Below are 15,581 nucleotides of genomic sequence, written 5' to 3'. Positions count from 1 at the left end.
TCATGAATTTTGCAGGCAAATGGATCGGACTAGTAAGTGTCATCCTGAGAGATGTAGCTGAAATCCACTGGTATGCACTCACTTATAAGTGGATATTAGCCATATATAACAGGATAACCATAATACAATTCACAGATCAAAAGAAGCTAAGCAACAATGAAGGCCCGAGGGCAGCCCTCCTTGAATCTCAATCCAATGGGGAAATAGAATAGACAGTGAAGTAGAGTGGGAACTGGAAAGGAGAGTGTTGTTTTAAAGAAAGAACATCCCAAATTGTTCGATTTTACCAATGAAGATTCAGGAGTCAGATGCTGGGGTGGAAACTTCCTAGCTCAGAGAGGCAGAGAAAGCATGCAGCTGACCTTCCTACTCAGCTCACATCCCAGAAGAAAAAGGCCAAAAGCTAAAAGACGAAAGTTGAAGGCCAAAAGCTTTCTAGCTCAGACAGCAGCTCTGGGGGAGAAAGCCAAGAGCCCCAGAGCCAAAGAGCTAAGGACCTGAAGCACTAAGGAGCCCCCCTCTTCTTCTCCATGTGTTTTAAGTACCCTCAGTTCAAAGACTCTCTTTTTTTGTTTGTTTTTTTGTTTTTGTTTTTCAAGACAGGGTTTTTCTGTGTAGCCTTAGCTGTTCTGGACTCGCTTTATAGATCTGGCTGGTCTAGAACTCACAGAGATCCGTGGGCCTTTGCCTCCCAGAAATCTGGGATTACAGGCGCGTGGAGGCCCTCTTTTTTTTTTTTTACTTAATCCCTGTCAGCTGGTTTCTTGCTCCACCTCTTGACTTAGAGTTAACTTTATTAAATCCTGTGTACAGAAGACTCTTGTATTAAAGGTGTGTGCTAGGGCTGAGAATTCTTGGATTAAAGGAACGTGTTAGGACTGAACCACCTCAAACAAGAGACATATTTTACAATTCTCAATCTTGGGTTTCACAGTGGGGTCAAATATCCTATGACAGGAGAGAGCGTGGGCAGGAAAACAAGGTGGGGGTTAGAGATCAGATCTGGGGGAGGAAAGTAGGGGAGGAAGTTAGAGATCTTGGAGAGAAAAGGGAAACCGAGAGCATGGGCATCAGTGAGACAAGCTGAAGACCTGCAACAAGGGAGCTGAGCCTCCTAGCAGTGGGGGACATGGAAACTGAGGAGGCCATCTTCCAGCCAGGCAGGACTTATAGTGGTGGGAGGGGAACACCAACCTATCAACAAAACCTTTAATTCAAAATTTGCCCTGCCTTCAAGGCGTTCAAGGGCAGAGATAGAAGAGACTGAGGGAATTTTAATCAGTACCTGACCCAACGTGAGCCCCACCCCATGGGAGAGAGCCAACCCCTGGCACCATGAAAGATACTCTGCTATGCTTGCAGACAGAATCCTAACTTAAGCATCCCCTGAGAGGCCCCACCCAGCAGCTGATCGAATCAGATGCTGAGATCAAGAGCCAAGCATTAGGCAGAGCTGAGGGAGCTCTGTGTAAGAGTGTGTGTGTGTGTGTGTGTGTGTGTGTGTGTGTGTGTGTGTGTAGGGGGAATAAGGGGAGGATAGAAGGACCTGGAGGGGTCAAGAACAAGGCAAGAAGGTAAGCAGACTCAACTAACGTAGACCCATGGGACAACAGAGATGGAAGCACCAACCAAAGAACACATATGGACTGGACCCAGGCCCCCTACACACATGTAACCAATGGGAAGTTCGCCTCTCATGTGGGTCCCCTGGTAAGTTGAGCAGGTGCTGTCTATGACATGGACTCTGTTGCTTGCTTTTGATCACTTCACCCTAACGGAGCTGCCTTGGCTGGCTTCAATGGATGAGAATGAGCTCATTTCTGATGCCACTTGATGTGTTGGGGTGGGTTGGTGGGCAGCTCTCATTTTTTGAGGATAAGGAGAGGGGGAATAGGGAGAAGAGGGTCAAGGGAAGGATTTGGAGGAGAGGAGAGGGGGCTACGATTGAGATGTAGAGTGAATATATAAATTAAAAAAATAAAAAGACTTTTAGAATCTACTAATTTAGCAGGCAACTAGCTTCTCCAAATCCAAAAGCTAAGAGTGCCATCAGATAGCATCTTGAACCCTGAGAAAAGCTTCCTCCATCTTGATGCTCCTGCCTGTTTGACATACCCACCAATGTATTTTTTTTTAACATGTCTTGATTTACTACTTTTTCTGCTCTATAAAATTATATATAAAAACATTTCATGAAATTGCTTTTATGTTGGAACACTGAATTTGGACTAACCTAAATATGTGTTCCTAGACTATGGTCATGCAAAATGGCTGGAGAATAAACTATCTGTGATTCAGGCTAAAATATCTTCTGGAGGTATCTCCATCCCTGATTTCAAGCTATCCTACAGAGCAATATTAGTAAAAACTGCATGGTACTGGGATAAAAACAGACAAGTTGATCAATGGAATCAAATCAAAGACCCAGAAATAAACCTACACACCTAGGGACATGTGAATTTTGACTAAAACACCCCAACCATATAATGGGAAAAAAAGAAATCATTTTCAACAAATGGTGCTGGTCTAATTGGATGTCTCCATGCAGAAGAATGAAATAGATCCATATTTATCACTCTGCACAAAACTCAAGTCCAAGTGGATGAGTGACCTCAAAACAAAACAAAAGCGGGTACACTAAATCTAACGGAAGAAAATGTTGAGAGTAGCATTGAAGTCACTGGTATAGGAGACAACTTCCTGAACAGAACACTAATAGTTCAGGCACTAAGATCAATGATTAATAAATGTGACCTCATGAAACTGAAAAGCTTCTGCAAAGCAAAGGGCATTGTTGGTAGGACAAAATGGTAGCCTACAGACTGAGAAAAGATAATCCCCAACTCCACATTTGACAGAGGACCAACATCCAAAATACATGAAGAACTCAAGAAACTAAATACCACCAAACCAAATAATCCAACTAAAAATTAGGTACAGTGCTAAACAGAGAATTCTCAACAGAGGAATATCAAATGGCTGAGAAGCACTTAAAGAAATGCTCAACGTTGTTCATCAGGGAAATGCAAATCAAAAAAACTCTGAGATTCCATTTTTACACCTATCAGAATGGCTAAGATCAAAACTCAAAGGACAGCGAGGATATAGAGAAATGGGAACACTCCTCCATTGCTGGTGGGAGTGCAAATGTGTACAAACACTGTGGAAATCACCTGGAGGTTTCTCAGAAAATTAGGAATAGTTCTACCTCAAGACCCAGCTATACCACTCCTGGAAAGACTTTCCACCGTACCACAAGGATACCTGCTCAGCTATGTTAATAGTAGCTTTATTTGCAATAGCCAGAAACTGGAAACAATCTAGATGTCCCTCAACCAAAGAACGTAGAAAGAAACTGTGGTACATTTACACAATAGAATACTCATCTATGAAACAAGGAAATCATGCAATTTTCAGGCAAATTCATGGAATTAGAAGATATCATCCTAGGGCTGGAGAGATGGCACTTACTGCTGATCCGGAGGTCCTGAGTTCAATTCCCAGCAACTACATGGTGGCTCACAACTATCTATAGTGAGATCTGATGCCCTCTTCTGGCTTGCAGGTGTACATGCAGCCAGAGCACTGTACGCATAATAAATAAATAAATCTTAAAAAAGAAAAAGAAAATATCATGACTAAGAGAATCCAGATCAAGAAAGACACACATGGTATGTACTCACTTATAAGTGGATATTAGTCCTATAATACAGGATAGCTATTCTACAATACACAGACCCAAAGAAACTAAGTACCAAGGAGGGCCCGAGGGAACATGCTTGAATCCCTCAGAAGGGAAAAACAAAATAGACATTGGAAGTGAATGGAGAGAAACAACTGGATGGGAGAGGGGAGGATGGGAAGGGGACAGAGGGTAAGGATCAGGTTGGGGGAAGAGTGGGAGGTAGGAGGTGAGAGTGCTGGGAAAGAGAAGGCAAACTGATGTGGGGCATCTCTGGGACAGGCTGGAGACCCATGTTGGAGTAGGCTCCTGGGAGGATGTAGGAATGACGAAAGCTGAGACTCCTAGCAGTGGGAGATACGGAGACTACAGTGGCCACCTGCTACAGACAGGCACCACTTCCAGTTGAGGGAGGGGGACACCTCCAAACCTCCAACCCATAATTTACCCTGCCCACAAAATGTTCAGGGGTAAAAATGGGGCAGAGACTGAGAGAAGGGCTAAACAATGACTGGCCCAACATGAGACACACCTCATGGAAGAGAGTCAACCCTTGACACTATTAACGTACTCTGCTATTCTTGCAGAGAGCAGCCTAGCATAACTGCCCTTTGAGAGGTTCCACCCAGCAGCGGATCCAAACAGATGTAGAGACCCACAGCCAACATTAGGTGGAGCTTGGGGAGCCTTGTGGAAGTGTTGGTGGAAGGACAGAGGGACATGAAGGGCACAAGAACTCCACAAGAAGACCAACAGAGCCAACTAACCAAGGACCATGGGAACTCACAGAGACTGAACCACCAATCAAAGAGCATGGACATGGGTGGACGGGACCAAGGTCCTCTACGCATATGTAGCTTATGGGCAGCTCTGTCTTCATGAGGGCCTCTCTCTTAGCAACCAGAGTAGGGGCTGTCTCTGGCAAGGACTCTGTTGTCTGCTTTAGGATCATTTTCATCTAGCTGGGCTTCCTTGTTGGGCCTTAGGAGAATTGACTTGATGTCCAGGGCTGTTTGGGGTGGGGGCTTCCCTTTTCTGAGGAGAAGGGGAGGAAGAAAAGAGGGAAGAGACTGGGAGGCTGGGATGGGGAGGAGAGGAGGGAGGTGGCTACGATAAGGTGCAAAGTGAATACATAAATAAATTTAAAAAATTACCATGACCACAAAAATACTTTGGGAAAATAAGTGTGAAATAAAGCTGTTATGTCACATTATCACTGTGTCACCACACTTCCTGTTTCTCCATTTCACTCACAGTAAACACAGCCTTTATAGTGGCCAACACTTCATCAATGTTTCTTTTACCCTCTCTCTATTTGGCCTTCGACATCTAACTCTCTTTCCCCTCCCTTCCCCTTCAGTCTGCTCTTGGCTCAGCCAGGCTTCCTCTGCCTCTGCCAGACCCCAGTTCTTCACACAGAGCTCTCTTCTACGTTCTCATTCATGGCTCACTTCCTCCAATCATACTTAAATGTCCTCTTTGTGCAGGTGACAAAGGGCAATTACATTGAATCTGCAAACCCTCTGTTCCCCTAGTTGATCTCCACCTTGTTCCATTTGGGCCTTCCTCATGGTATGTGTCACTCTGGTAATAATATATAATTAAGTAATCAGGAATGGAACACACAGTAGACTGAACAGTGATAGTTCATACAATGAACTTAACACTTAACACTTAACACTTAACAGCCCAGCTATAAGGAGAGCTAGAGACACTAACAGAGGGATACAGGAAATGAGTGGAGGGAACCATTTTGTGGTGGGATCCCTTACACTTGCCTGGTTCCAACATGGTGGAAAAAGTGTTACATCCTGCGGTCTTGGCCAAGTCATTTGTCAGTTTTTAGACTCATTAGATCCTTCTACAAGACAATCACACCATTTCCACATGGGGTCTTTTTTCTTCCTACAGATCTATGACTTTGATTCTCTTTTCCACCCTCACTGGTGCAGTTGGAAATCATTACACTATTTCTTGCTCATCATGAGAATCATGGTTTTGATTGGTTTCTGTCACTTTGACAAAAACAAACAAACAAACAAACAAAAACCTGACACAATCAAAGTTAGGAGAGAAAAGAGTTTATCTCTTCTTAAAACTTACAGGTCTCAATCCATGACAGAGGAAAGCCAAGGTGGGGACTCAGGCATGCCCTGGAGGTGAGAATGGAAGCAGAGCCGTGAAGGGACAAGAGTGCTGCCATGATTTGGCCAGCCAGTTTAGTACACTACCCAGGACAGCTTGCAGAGGGCTGGTGCTACGAACAATGAGCCATGTTCTCCCATATCACTCCTTAATCAAGAACATGCCTCACAGACTTGCTTCTAGTCCAGCCTGCTTGAGCAAATCTCACAACTGAGATCACTTTTCAGTGAAGTCTAACTGTGTGTCAAGCTGACATAAAAACTAAAGAGTGCAATGGACCACTTATCATCTTGATGCACAAACATGACAGTATTCAACCACAGCCTTTCCTTTCTCATTTGTTCACAACTTGTCAGGTTGATGTTAATAATAAAATATAACACTGAAACAACTTTACAAATTGGAATCATTTACAAGTTGGAAATCATTACACTATTTCTTGCTCATCATGAGAATCATGGTTTTGATTAGTTTCTGTTGCCTTGACAAAAACAAACAAACAAACAAACAAACAAACAGAAAACCTGACACAATCAAAGTTAGGAGAGAAAAGAGTTTATCTCTTCTTAAAACTTACAGGTCTCAATTCATGACAGAGGAAAGCCTTCAAAAATTCCAACATTATAAAAAACTTACATTCTCTTAAAAACTTTGGACTCTCTCAACTCTGGACTCTTGTAAACAAAAACAAAGACAACCCCTCCTCACCCAAAACAGTTTAATACTTCTTACTTGAGAAGGGAAGAATCAGGGCACAGTTACAACCAAAGTCAAAGCACAACCAAACTTCAGCAGTGTTAACTTATAACTCTCTGGGCTCCACAGGGCCTGGGCAGTTAGCTCCACTTCTCTGCCTCTGCTCTCTGCAGAACAAACAGCTCCTTTCCTAGGCCCAGGCCATCCTCCACCTCACATCTGCTGCCCTTTTTGGCAGTGATTACATATGGTAGTGGTAACTTCATGGTCCTGGGGTATCCACTGCAACTGAGACTATACCCTCATCAATGGCCTCTGCCCTCTCTTCAGGGGCTCCAGCCCTGCTACATAAGGCCAAGCCTCAGATTCTCCCCCTGATCTCTTCATACCTTCAAAACCAGAGCCGCCTTGGGGACTGGAGAGATGGCCCAGTGGTTAAGAATGTGTGATGATTTTGCAGAGGACTGGTGATTGAGTCCTAGTACCAATATGGTAGTTTAAAACCAAGTCTAAGCCGGGCATGGTGGCACATGCCTTTAATCCCAGCATTCAGGAGGCAAAGGAAGGCGAATCACTATGAGTTCGAAGCCAGCCTGGTCTACAAAGTGAGTCCAGGACAGCTAAGGCTACACAGAGAAACCCTATCTCGGAAAACTAAAACCAACCAACCAACCAACCAACCAACCAAAGGAAAAAAAAACCTCAAAGAACAAAACCAAGTCTAATTTCATTTTGAGGGGATATTATGTCTTCTTCTGATCTCTGTTGCCCCACTACATTTGTGTGATGCACAGACATACATGCAGACAAACCCTCATATGTAAAATGAAATGAATAAATCTAATAAAACTTCCATAAACCCAGGATCATGTGGGGGACTCTTACACATTACCAAGTTCAGAGGAAAGCTGGAGATGCAGCCTTGGCCTCTCTGGACCACAGCTGACCTTGAGGGAGCACCCCCAGAAGACCGAAGCTCAGTTTATCTGGTCTTTTCTCAATCAGTGCTAATTTGTCAGCTTCAGTTAACCAGCATGGGTTGTCTGACAGAAGCAGTGCTTTCATATCAGCGGTGCAGGTCTCTGGATGCTCACAGCTATCCCTCAGCTCCTGCTCACTCAACACCATGCCTTATTAACCCCAAATATCACAGAACGTCCCAGGTGTTTGCTTCCCTCTGAATCTGCACAAGGCATCCCTCATCAATTTTTTCCTTCCTGCCTCTCACGGAAGATCCATTGAGCTCTGATCAGCCAATGGCTTTTCTGGAACAAAGTTCCAATGCCTCCACAGTCCACTCCAAAACACACGGTCAGGTCTGTCACAGCATTTCCCCTCTCCTGGCACCAGGTTCTGTCTTAGTTCATTTTCTACTTCTACGATCAAACATCAAAACCAATGCACCCTAAGGAAGGAAGGATCTAGTTAGGACTTATAGTTCCGGGGAGATACGAGACCTTATGGTCTCCCACCATCCTGTCAGGCCAACAGGTCACCATAGTGGCAGGAACAGCTGAGAGCTCACTTCTCAAACCACAACAGAAAGCATGCTTAGCAAACTCAAAACTCTATGTGGCCTTTGAAGTCCCAAAGCCTGGCCCTCAGGGACATACGTCCACCAGCAGTATGTATGGCCCTTACATGTATACAAAAGGGACACAGACTGGCTGCCAAGTCCAACATATCTGAGCCTTTGAGTGCCATTGTCACTCCAACCTCCATATACAATGAAAAAATTGTTCTGTAAAATAAGGAAATTGAGCACTGTGGGAGGCTGGGTCTACCTCAGAGAGAAAGCTGGGAGAGACCAGAGAGGGAGAATGACACGGAGACACAGTCGTGTACACAAAGAGAGACACACAGAGAGACAGAGATGAGAGGGAGGCAGAGGAAGAGAGGAGAGGGGGGAGAGAGAGAGAGAGAGAGAGAGAGAGAGAGAGAGAGAGAGAGAGAGAGAGAGAGAGAGAGGTGTGTGAAGAAGGAATACAGCAGCACAGTCATTTTTTCCCTTATTTAAGAATTTTTAGAGACAGAGCCTAATGTAGCTGAGGCTGCCATCAAACTCAGTTCGCATCTGAGGCCCTCACTGAACTCTTGATCCTCCTGTCTCTGCATCCCAAATGATGGAACTAAGGTGTGTGCCACCACACCAGGCTCCTCCTGACCTATTAGTAGCTGCTTCTATGAACTGAATATTCCAATACAGGACACATTTGGGTCTCATCAGAGTGTGTCATAGAAACACAGAGGAGAGGAAAGCCACAGCGGAGGTGGGATGCCAGGAGTCAGTGTGCCTGGCCCTGCTTTCAAAACCATGATGGATAAGAGGTCATCAGCATCTTCAAGGATCCTCCACTTCTCGTACCGACCACTCATGCTTCGGACTGCCTTTATTCTGGAACTGAGCATCCAGCGTTGTCCCCATAGAGCCTCAAAAATGATGAAATCCACAGCTAGACAAGCTCAAGTCTCCACTAAGCAGCCTATCTTTCAGGAGTTACCGGAATCCATCTCAGGGCTGCTCCCCACTTATTGTCAGTGAACCCCAGTCAGTGTCAACACCTGTTCTGGCCTGGTGCTGTTGGGTGAGCTATCAAGACCTCCCTATCTATGAATGCCATGTACCACTGTACCCTGCGGTGAGGCACCTAGGCCTTACCAACATCTCAAAGGTGGCCATGCTGAGGTCAGTGAAGGATGTGACCAGAGTTGGTGAGCTGTGGAATTGGAGGAATTTGTAACAACCGCCACCAGAATGAAATAGGGTCACTCTGAGCAGTGCTTTAGGCCATGGGACACCATGGAAAGGCTGTACTTTCTCTCCTACTTTACTGTCTCTCCACTTAGTCTGCCCTGGGTTCACCCCAGCCACTTGTTCTTTGGATTCTTGAGAATGTGGAGGAGACCAACTGAGGTCTCCACATCATGCCGTGCCTCAGTCACCTGGGACTGATGGCAAGCCCTGCACCACCACCTCCTGATGCATTTTCTCTTCATTTTACTTGGGTCTCTGAGCATGCTTAGCATAACTCAGTTTACTGGGACACAGAGAAAGACAGGTAGGTGATAGGATTGCAGAGGCTTCCCATCACGCTAGATATGAGACTCACGACCTGTCAATCACCTGTGGCTATATTTTCCATTGCTTTCTTCTTTAAAGGATGGAATGACACACATCATTGTCACAAATGCTTTCATCAGTGAACCACACACCGAAGTATATGCTATTTGATTTCAATCAACAGGACAACAAATAGAAATCCTTGGCACCCCAGATGTGGAGACTTAACCTTCTCATTAGTCTTTGCTTCTAAAGAGCACAGGCCCTACCCTTTCTCCTTTTGGGATGACAGACTTCCTGCTCAATAACACCATGCATGCTGGGGTCAAAGCCTAGGTCATATGAGCACACCAGCAAGAGCCAAGGCTTGCCAGAGAGTGATCCTTAGTATTGTTTATAGATGTGAGGAGCTGTTCAACCTGGGCCCACAGAGGCACAAAGATGCCATTGTAGGACCAGCACCTGTCTCCAGAGCCTGGGTTAGCTGGGTCTCAGGACATTGAGGTCCAAGAAGTGCAGGATGGTGAGGAAAGAAGCAGAGTTCTGGATGGGGAGGGAGCTTGCTTGAGTCAGTAGAGAGGGTAGCAGGGCATCTCAGCCATGGATCCTGGATGCAGGAGAGCCATGGCCTCCTTGTGCCCCTTTTGCCCTTTTTAATCTAAAGGGAATTAGACTTAGGGTCACCTTAGTGGCCTGTCAGTGCTCAGACAAATGAGAGGGCAAACTTAGCCTATAAGTTGTGGGAGGGGGCTTCAATTGTGCAGGGTGCATTGGGCTTCCATAAGTATTTTCAGCAGGGCCACAGATGATCAACACAGCAGAGGCTCCAATGTCCTCTGTCAAAGTTGATGTCCCTGAGCTCACATAGGTAAAACACTCTGAGATACCCCTTAGTGAAATGTAACCATGACTCCCTGATTGGTGGCTAGATCTTTCCTAGCTTCATGATATAATTGTGACACACAGTTTCAGGAGGATTTCAGGTCTCTCAGTGTGAGCAGGCTGCTGTTCTCCAGCATGAAGGATCTCCTGGCCCACAGAGTTGGAGCTGCTAAAGATCTTTGAGAATTGACACCCAGAGCCACAGCATCTCACCTCCCCCAGCTCCCACCCCAACAGGCCCTACTCATCAGGAGCTTAGAATGTAACGGAGGATGTGTCTGATGGGTGGAGGTAGAGAAGGAGCAAGACACATGAGAGCAAGCAGTGTTCTAAGGGAGCACAGCGGGCTCAGGGTGCAGAATGCAGCAGGTCAAGTGACTGTGGGCTTGAGTGTTGCTAGGAGCATCTCAGAGGAGGTGTAATTTCAGGAGATCCTGAGTCATCTCCCAGTGACCCTTGAAGTATCTATGGTGGGCCTGGCAGGCATGAGGAGCAGTGCTGTGGGATCCCGGAACTGTGTGACCTCTGAAATCAGCAGGACTCTGTGTGGAAGGAGAAGCCACGCCCCTTTCTGAGCAGCAGGAGTGGATAAATTACCTTTCAGAAAGGGTGGCTATGGCAGCCATGGCTTTCTGGTGGCAGAGGAATGTGTCCCAAAACCACATGTGAGTCACACATACACTCTGGGACTTTCATGAGTGCCAACACCCCTGCATGACGCAGACATAGCAGATCTTTGTCTTGGGGTGGCAGTGAATGACAACCAGATTCCAACAGCAGCAGTATCCACCCCCTTGATGAACATGGACTTGGCCATTACAGATGGCCAGGAGGGGGCGTGTCCAGTGTCATTGTGGCCATAAAGGGCATCCTCTGAGGAGCCAACACAGACTCACTGTGTCACCCCATCGACCTGCTTTTCTGAGAGCACACAGCCTGGATATGAAGAGCCTATTCCTGACTGTCGCGCTGTTGGGACTGGTGGCTGTCCTCCAGGCCCAGGATGATCTTCCCTTCCTCTCAGAAGAAAAGAAAGTGAGGCAGGGAGGGATGTGGATAGGTGTATGTGGAAGGCTTGACCGTTGGCCGGTGCTGGAGATCAGAGGTAGCACTTGGGAGGGTTTCAGTTCTCTGAGTCTGAGCAGAGGCAGCTGTTCTCAGTGCACAGGCCTCCTGGTCCACAGAGTTGGAGCTGCTAAGGGTCTTTGAGCAGTGACACCCAGGACCATAATGCCTTACTTGGCAGGACCTTTATGTATTGGTGCCTAGACACCTAAGTGTTTTCAGCCTTTGGAGACAGACACCTTCTGCGTCTACTGGGCCACCAAATGTAGTTGTAGCCTATTTGTAAGGAGCATGGGGTTGGGGAGTGTAACCTCCCCTACTCGGGGAGCATCTTGGGTCTTGGGAAACATGTTCAGGCTACATGCCTATGGGCAACCTTGGGGAGACTTGGGGTTGGGCAAGTGTGGGCTCAGGACTCTGTCTGCTACAGCTTTCAGGTATCTGGTTCCTAAAGGCCACAGTGCAGCAAAGACAGGCAGAGGGGACGATTGTGGTAGCATTCCCTCACAGAGTGGCATGCCCAGAAGAAGGAACCTTGGAGATCAGGGCCACTACCTTGTGAGTGTCTCCCTTGAATATTTTCATCTCTTTCTCCCCTCTTCTATCTGTGTTTAATGCTGAGGAACCAGGTCACCTCAGTGGAGCACTGGCATGTGTTCTGAAAGAGGCTGCAGGTCTGTTTCCTGTTTTCCAGGTCTGATGGCCAGTGCATTAAGATAGCAATTCGTATGCAGAGAACAGAGGGACCCGGTCAATACAGTGCCTGTGAGTTCCTATCTCAGTTTCTTCTTTTGCTGTGACAAACCACTCTAATCAAAGGACGAAAGGGTTTGCTTGGCTCACAGTTCAAGGTATAATGGTGGGGCATTCCAGGCAACTGGAGCAGGAAGCATCTGCTCATATTATGCCCATAGTCAGAAGACAGCAGTGAATGCACTCATGTTGGTGCTCACATGGCTGTCACCATTTTACACAGTCTGGGATCTGCTGCTCACACAGTGTCCTTACCCAAAACTAAGATGAGTCTTCCACAATAAATTAGCAAAATCAATATCATCCCTATTGACGGTGGGACAAAACCCATGTGATTCTAGATAACGTTGACGTATTAGCCAACATGGTACCCCTGGCTGCTTGAGATCATCCCTTGCAAGGCAAGATTCTGGGTTGGAATTTCCCTGTCATGCTTACATTTCAGAAAGGCCTACCCAGTTCATTCCAAGGTGACTTAGAGATAACCGGCTAGTCCATGCTTGCCTCTAGATAGCACTGCCTATTGTCCAACAGTGACTGAAGCTTAGGATCTAGGGAACAGGTTGGGTGGTTGCCAGGGGAACAGTCGGGCACAGCCTCCATCTTCCCAGAAACCCATGATCCTGACTCCATAGGGGGAGATGTCACCTTTCCGTGAGGAACTTCTGTGAGTGATGAGGACACAGCAAGGCCTAGAGCTAGATGGCTGGGTGCTCATGGGTTACTGCTGAAACCTTCTAGACTCTTCCTTAGTGTGGTGTGAGTGCTGTCTTTGAAAAAGATAACTAAAGATCCACTTCTCTTTAATATGCAGTTTGGGGCCATAATCTCTTCTACATCTATGAGCTGCCAGTGAAGGACCACTACATCATATATGGTGAAAGGAATCCGTTTGAGAAAAGATCTCAGTCGGCAGGCCTCTTAGGTGAGAAAACCCAGAGGCTGTACCTCTTGTCCATATTCTCTACCACTAGCTATTAGAATGTGCAGCAGCTACACACTGGCACACGGAAAGAGAAAGCCCCTTCCATTGTCCTTCTAGAAGCTCTGCAGAAGGCATTACACAGTCAGTGTGCATGCTTTTAAATGAGAAGAGGTGGTATGTGTAGAACTTCCAGGGACATGGGCTGATATGGCCTTGAGCATCAATCAATAGGACAGAAGCTCCACCCTGTGACCTACTACATGCCATTTCTTGGGGGTCTCAGATTTCATGGCAAGCAAATCTCATTGAAAGGCTGTGTCCTAATATTTTATGGGCTATGCCCACCAGGGGCAGGAGGCAGACTAGTGAGCTTGAAACACAGAGTCCTTTCTGGTTAGAGTGTGACATTGCTTGCCTGCTTAGCATGTCACCTATATGATGGGCCATACGGTGGCCCTATGTGTCAGTGACATCTACTTCCTGTGGACAAGCTATCCTGCCACCATCCATATCCGTCTTCCATGTTCGTTTTTCAGGTCTCTTCCCCTCTTGCTCCCATCTGCTCCAGTTCTGGGCAGTGCTTTTATATTTGTGTCACTGGCTTCCAACAGAGCTGCGCAGTCATACCCTCTCTGATTTCTGGCCTCTGCCTGTAGGAAAGTGTCAAGAAGAAAATCTGGAGGCCCTGGAAGAATTTAAGAAGTTCATACAGCACAAAGGACTTCTCCAAGAAAACATCATTGTGCCTGTGCAGAAGAGTAAGAGGATGCTCTGCTCTGCCCATTGCCCATGTCCCCTTTCTGTCACTCATGACACTTTGACTCTTGTGTAACCATGTGCCTTCCTTTGTGATCTTAATCATCTAAGGGGCAGGTGTAATCTGGGCTGTCACTGTAGATACCTTCTTATATTTGATATTTTTTCTTGCTTTTACAGAATATTGTATTCCCAGACATGACCATGGTAAGTGACCCTCTGAAGGAGCATGAGAGAATCCATATTCCTCAGCTGCACGGTTAATGCTTCTATCTGATCTTGGCCCTGCTCCCCATCCTCCCACTAAGGAGGGATCTTGGTTATCTAGGAAGCTGTGACCATTCTAGCAGGTGTTTCAAGCATAATTCCCAGGATGCTTGGGAAATCTGTCACGCCCTCCCTCCACTCCTGAGTTCTTCCTACAATATGGTCTCCACTTGGTCTCATTTCATTCTGTAGGTACACACCAAACATGAGTACAGATCTACAAGGTCAAGGACATCAGGGTGGTTCTGTGGCTCATGTAATCTCAAGGTGGACCTCCCAGAAGGTTGATGAGAGGAAGACTTCTAATCGATACACATCTCCCAGATAGCCACTCTCTAACTGTTAGAGAGTTCCATGGTAAGGGGAGGGGCTTCTCAGTTGTGGTCCTCTCTCTGTCACAGCCCACCTGGACCATAATTGCTGATCCATCCTTGCCGCCAGCACACAGCAGTGTACTTCCGGACTTCTCTTCCCCCTGGACCACACCCCACTGAGCTGCATTGCCCCGACCTGGGACCCACTCCTCCCTAGGTGGTACTATGACCTGGACTTCCTGCTTTAGCTTTTAGTCTCTGTCTCCAGTCCTGCCTGAATTCAATAAAGCATTTAGCAGTGTTTCAGGTTTCAGCTTGTATGTAGAAAGTCTTCTTAGTTCACAAGCTTGAGGAAATACTGGAATTAGTGGATACCAGACATCCAGTAGTTTAGCACCCAGAAGTCCTGTAGAGCTCTATGTGATAACTTGGAAGTTAAAGTGATATGCAGCTGATGCCACGTAGCTTTAGAAGATATCTGACACTAGGCCAGGAGAATTTGGGTAGCCTCTAGTGTGGGCAGGACTGAGCGATGGCATCAGGGTTACAAATATCTGCAGGTCTCTACAGAGATATTGCTGCATCGGGGAACTTAATGAAATTTTGGGAGGGACCTAGCTTTGAATAACTGAGGGCCAGTGGCAGGGGTGGAGGGAGGAAGATTGCTAGACACCCCCCCCTCATCACAAACAAAGCTGACCTGGATGAGGCTCTCTGGCTTTTCTGTGATTGGTCAGTATTCGAGATCTGTGTTGACACTGTCCCAGGGACATGGTGGGGACAACAGTGATGGGTGGCTGGGCCAGTACTCTGAATGACCAAAACAGACCCCCTTAAATTGCCGGTCTCCAGGGAACATGGATTCCTGGATGAATGTGGAACACCATTCCTCTCCCGTCCCCCCACCCCCACCCCCAGAAGCTACAATGGCTTTCAGATAAGTGTCAGTAGTGCACTTCAGCCCAATTCCCACCACCACGTGTTGTCCTCTCCTGTGTCTCTCTGCCTGGGCCTGGTCCTCTGGAGAGGGAGCCA

General features: G+C 46.7%; 1 protein-coding gene across 1 annotated transcript; it reads left to right on the top strand.

Annotated features, from left to right (window-relative positions):
• The first annotated feature begins 11,370 nt into the window (after nucleotides 1-11,370).
• LOC311606675 (vomeronasal secretory protein 2-like) lies at nucleotides 11,371-14,847 on the top strand. Its single transcript, XM_084798031.1, has 7 exons — nucleotides 11,371-11,501; nucleotides 11,962-12,089; nucleotides 12,226-12,296; nucleotides 13,099-13,209; nucleotides 13,866-13,967; nucleotides 14,146-14,172; nucleotides 14,634-14,847. Exons 1-7 carry the CDS (start codon nucleotides 11,409-11,411, stop codon nucleotides 14,654-14,656), a joined length of 555 nt encoding a protein of 184 aa, XP_084654157.1. The 5' UTR covers nucleotides 11,371-11,408; the 3' UTR covers nucleotides 14,657-14,847.
• The last annotated feature ends 734 nt before the right edge of the window (nucleotides 14,848-15,581 follow it).

The sequence above is a fragment of the Acomys minous genome, assembly GCF_964271855.1.
Source record: "Acomys minous genome assembly, chromosome: 10".
Classification (NCBI taxonomy): domain Eukaryota; kingdom Metazoa; phylum Chordata; class Mammalia; order Rodentia; family Muridae; genus Acomys; species Acomys minous.
Note: the sequence above shows the minus strand (reverse complement) of the source record. Positions and strands in the feature narration are given on the sequence as shown.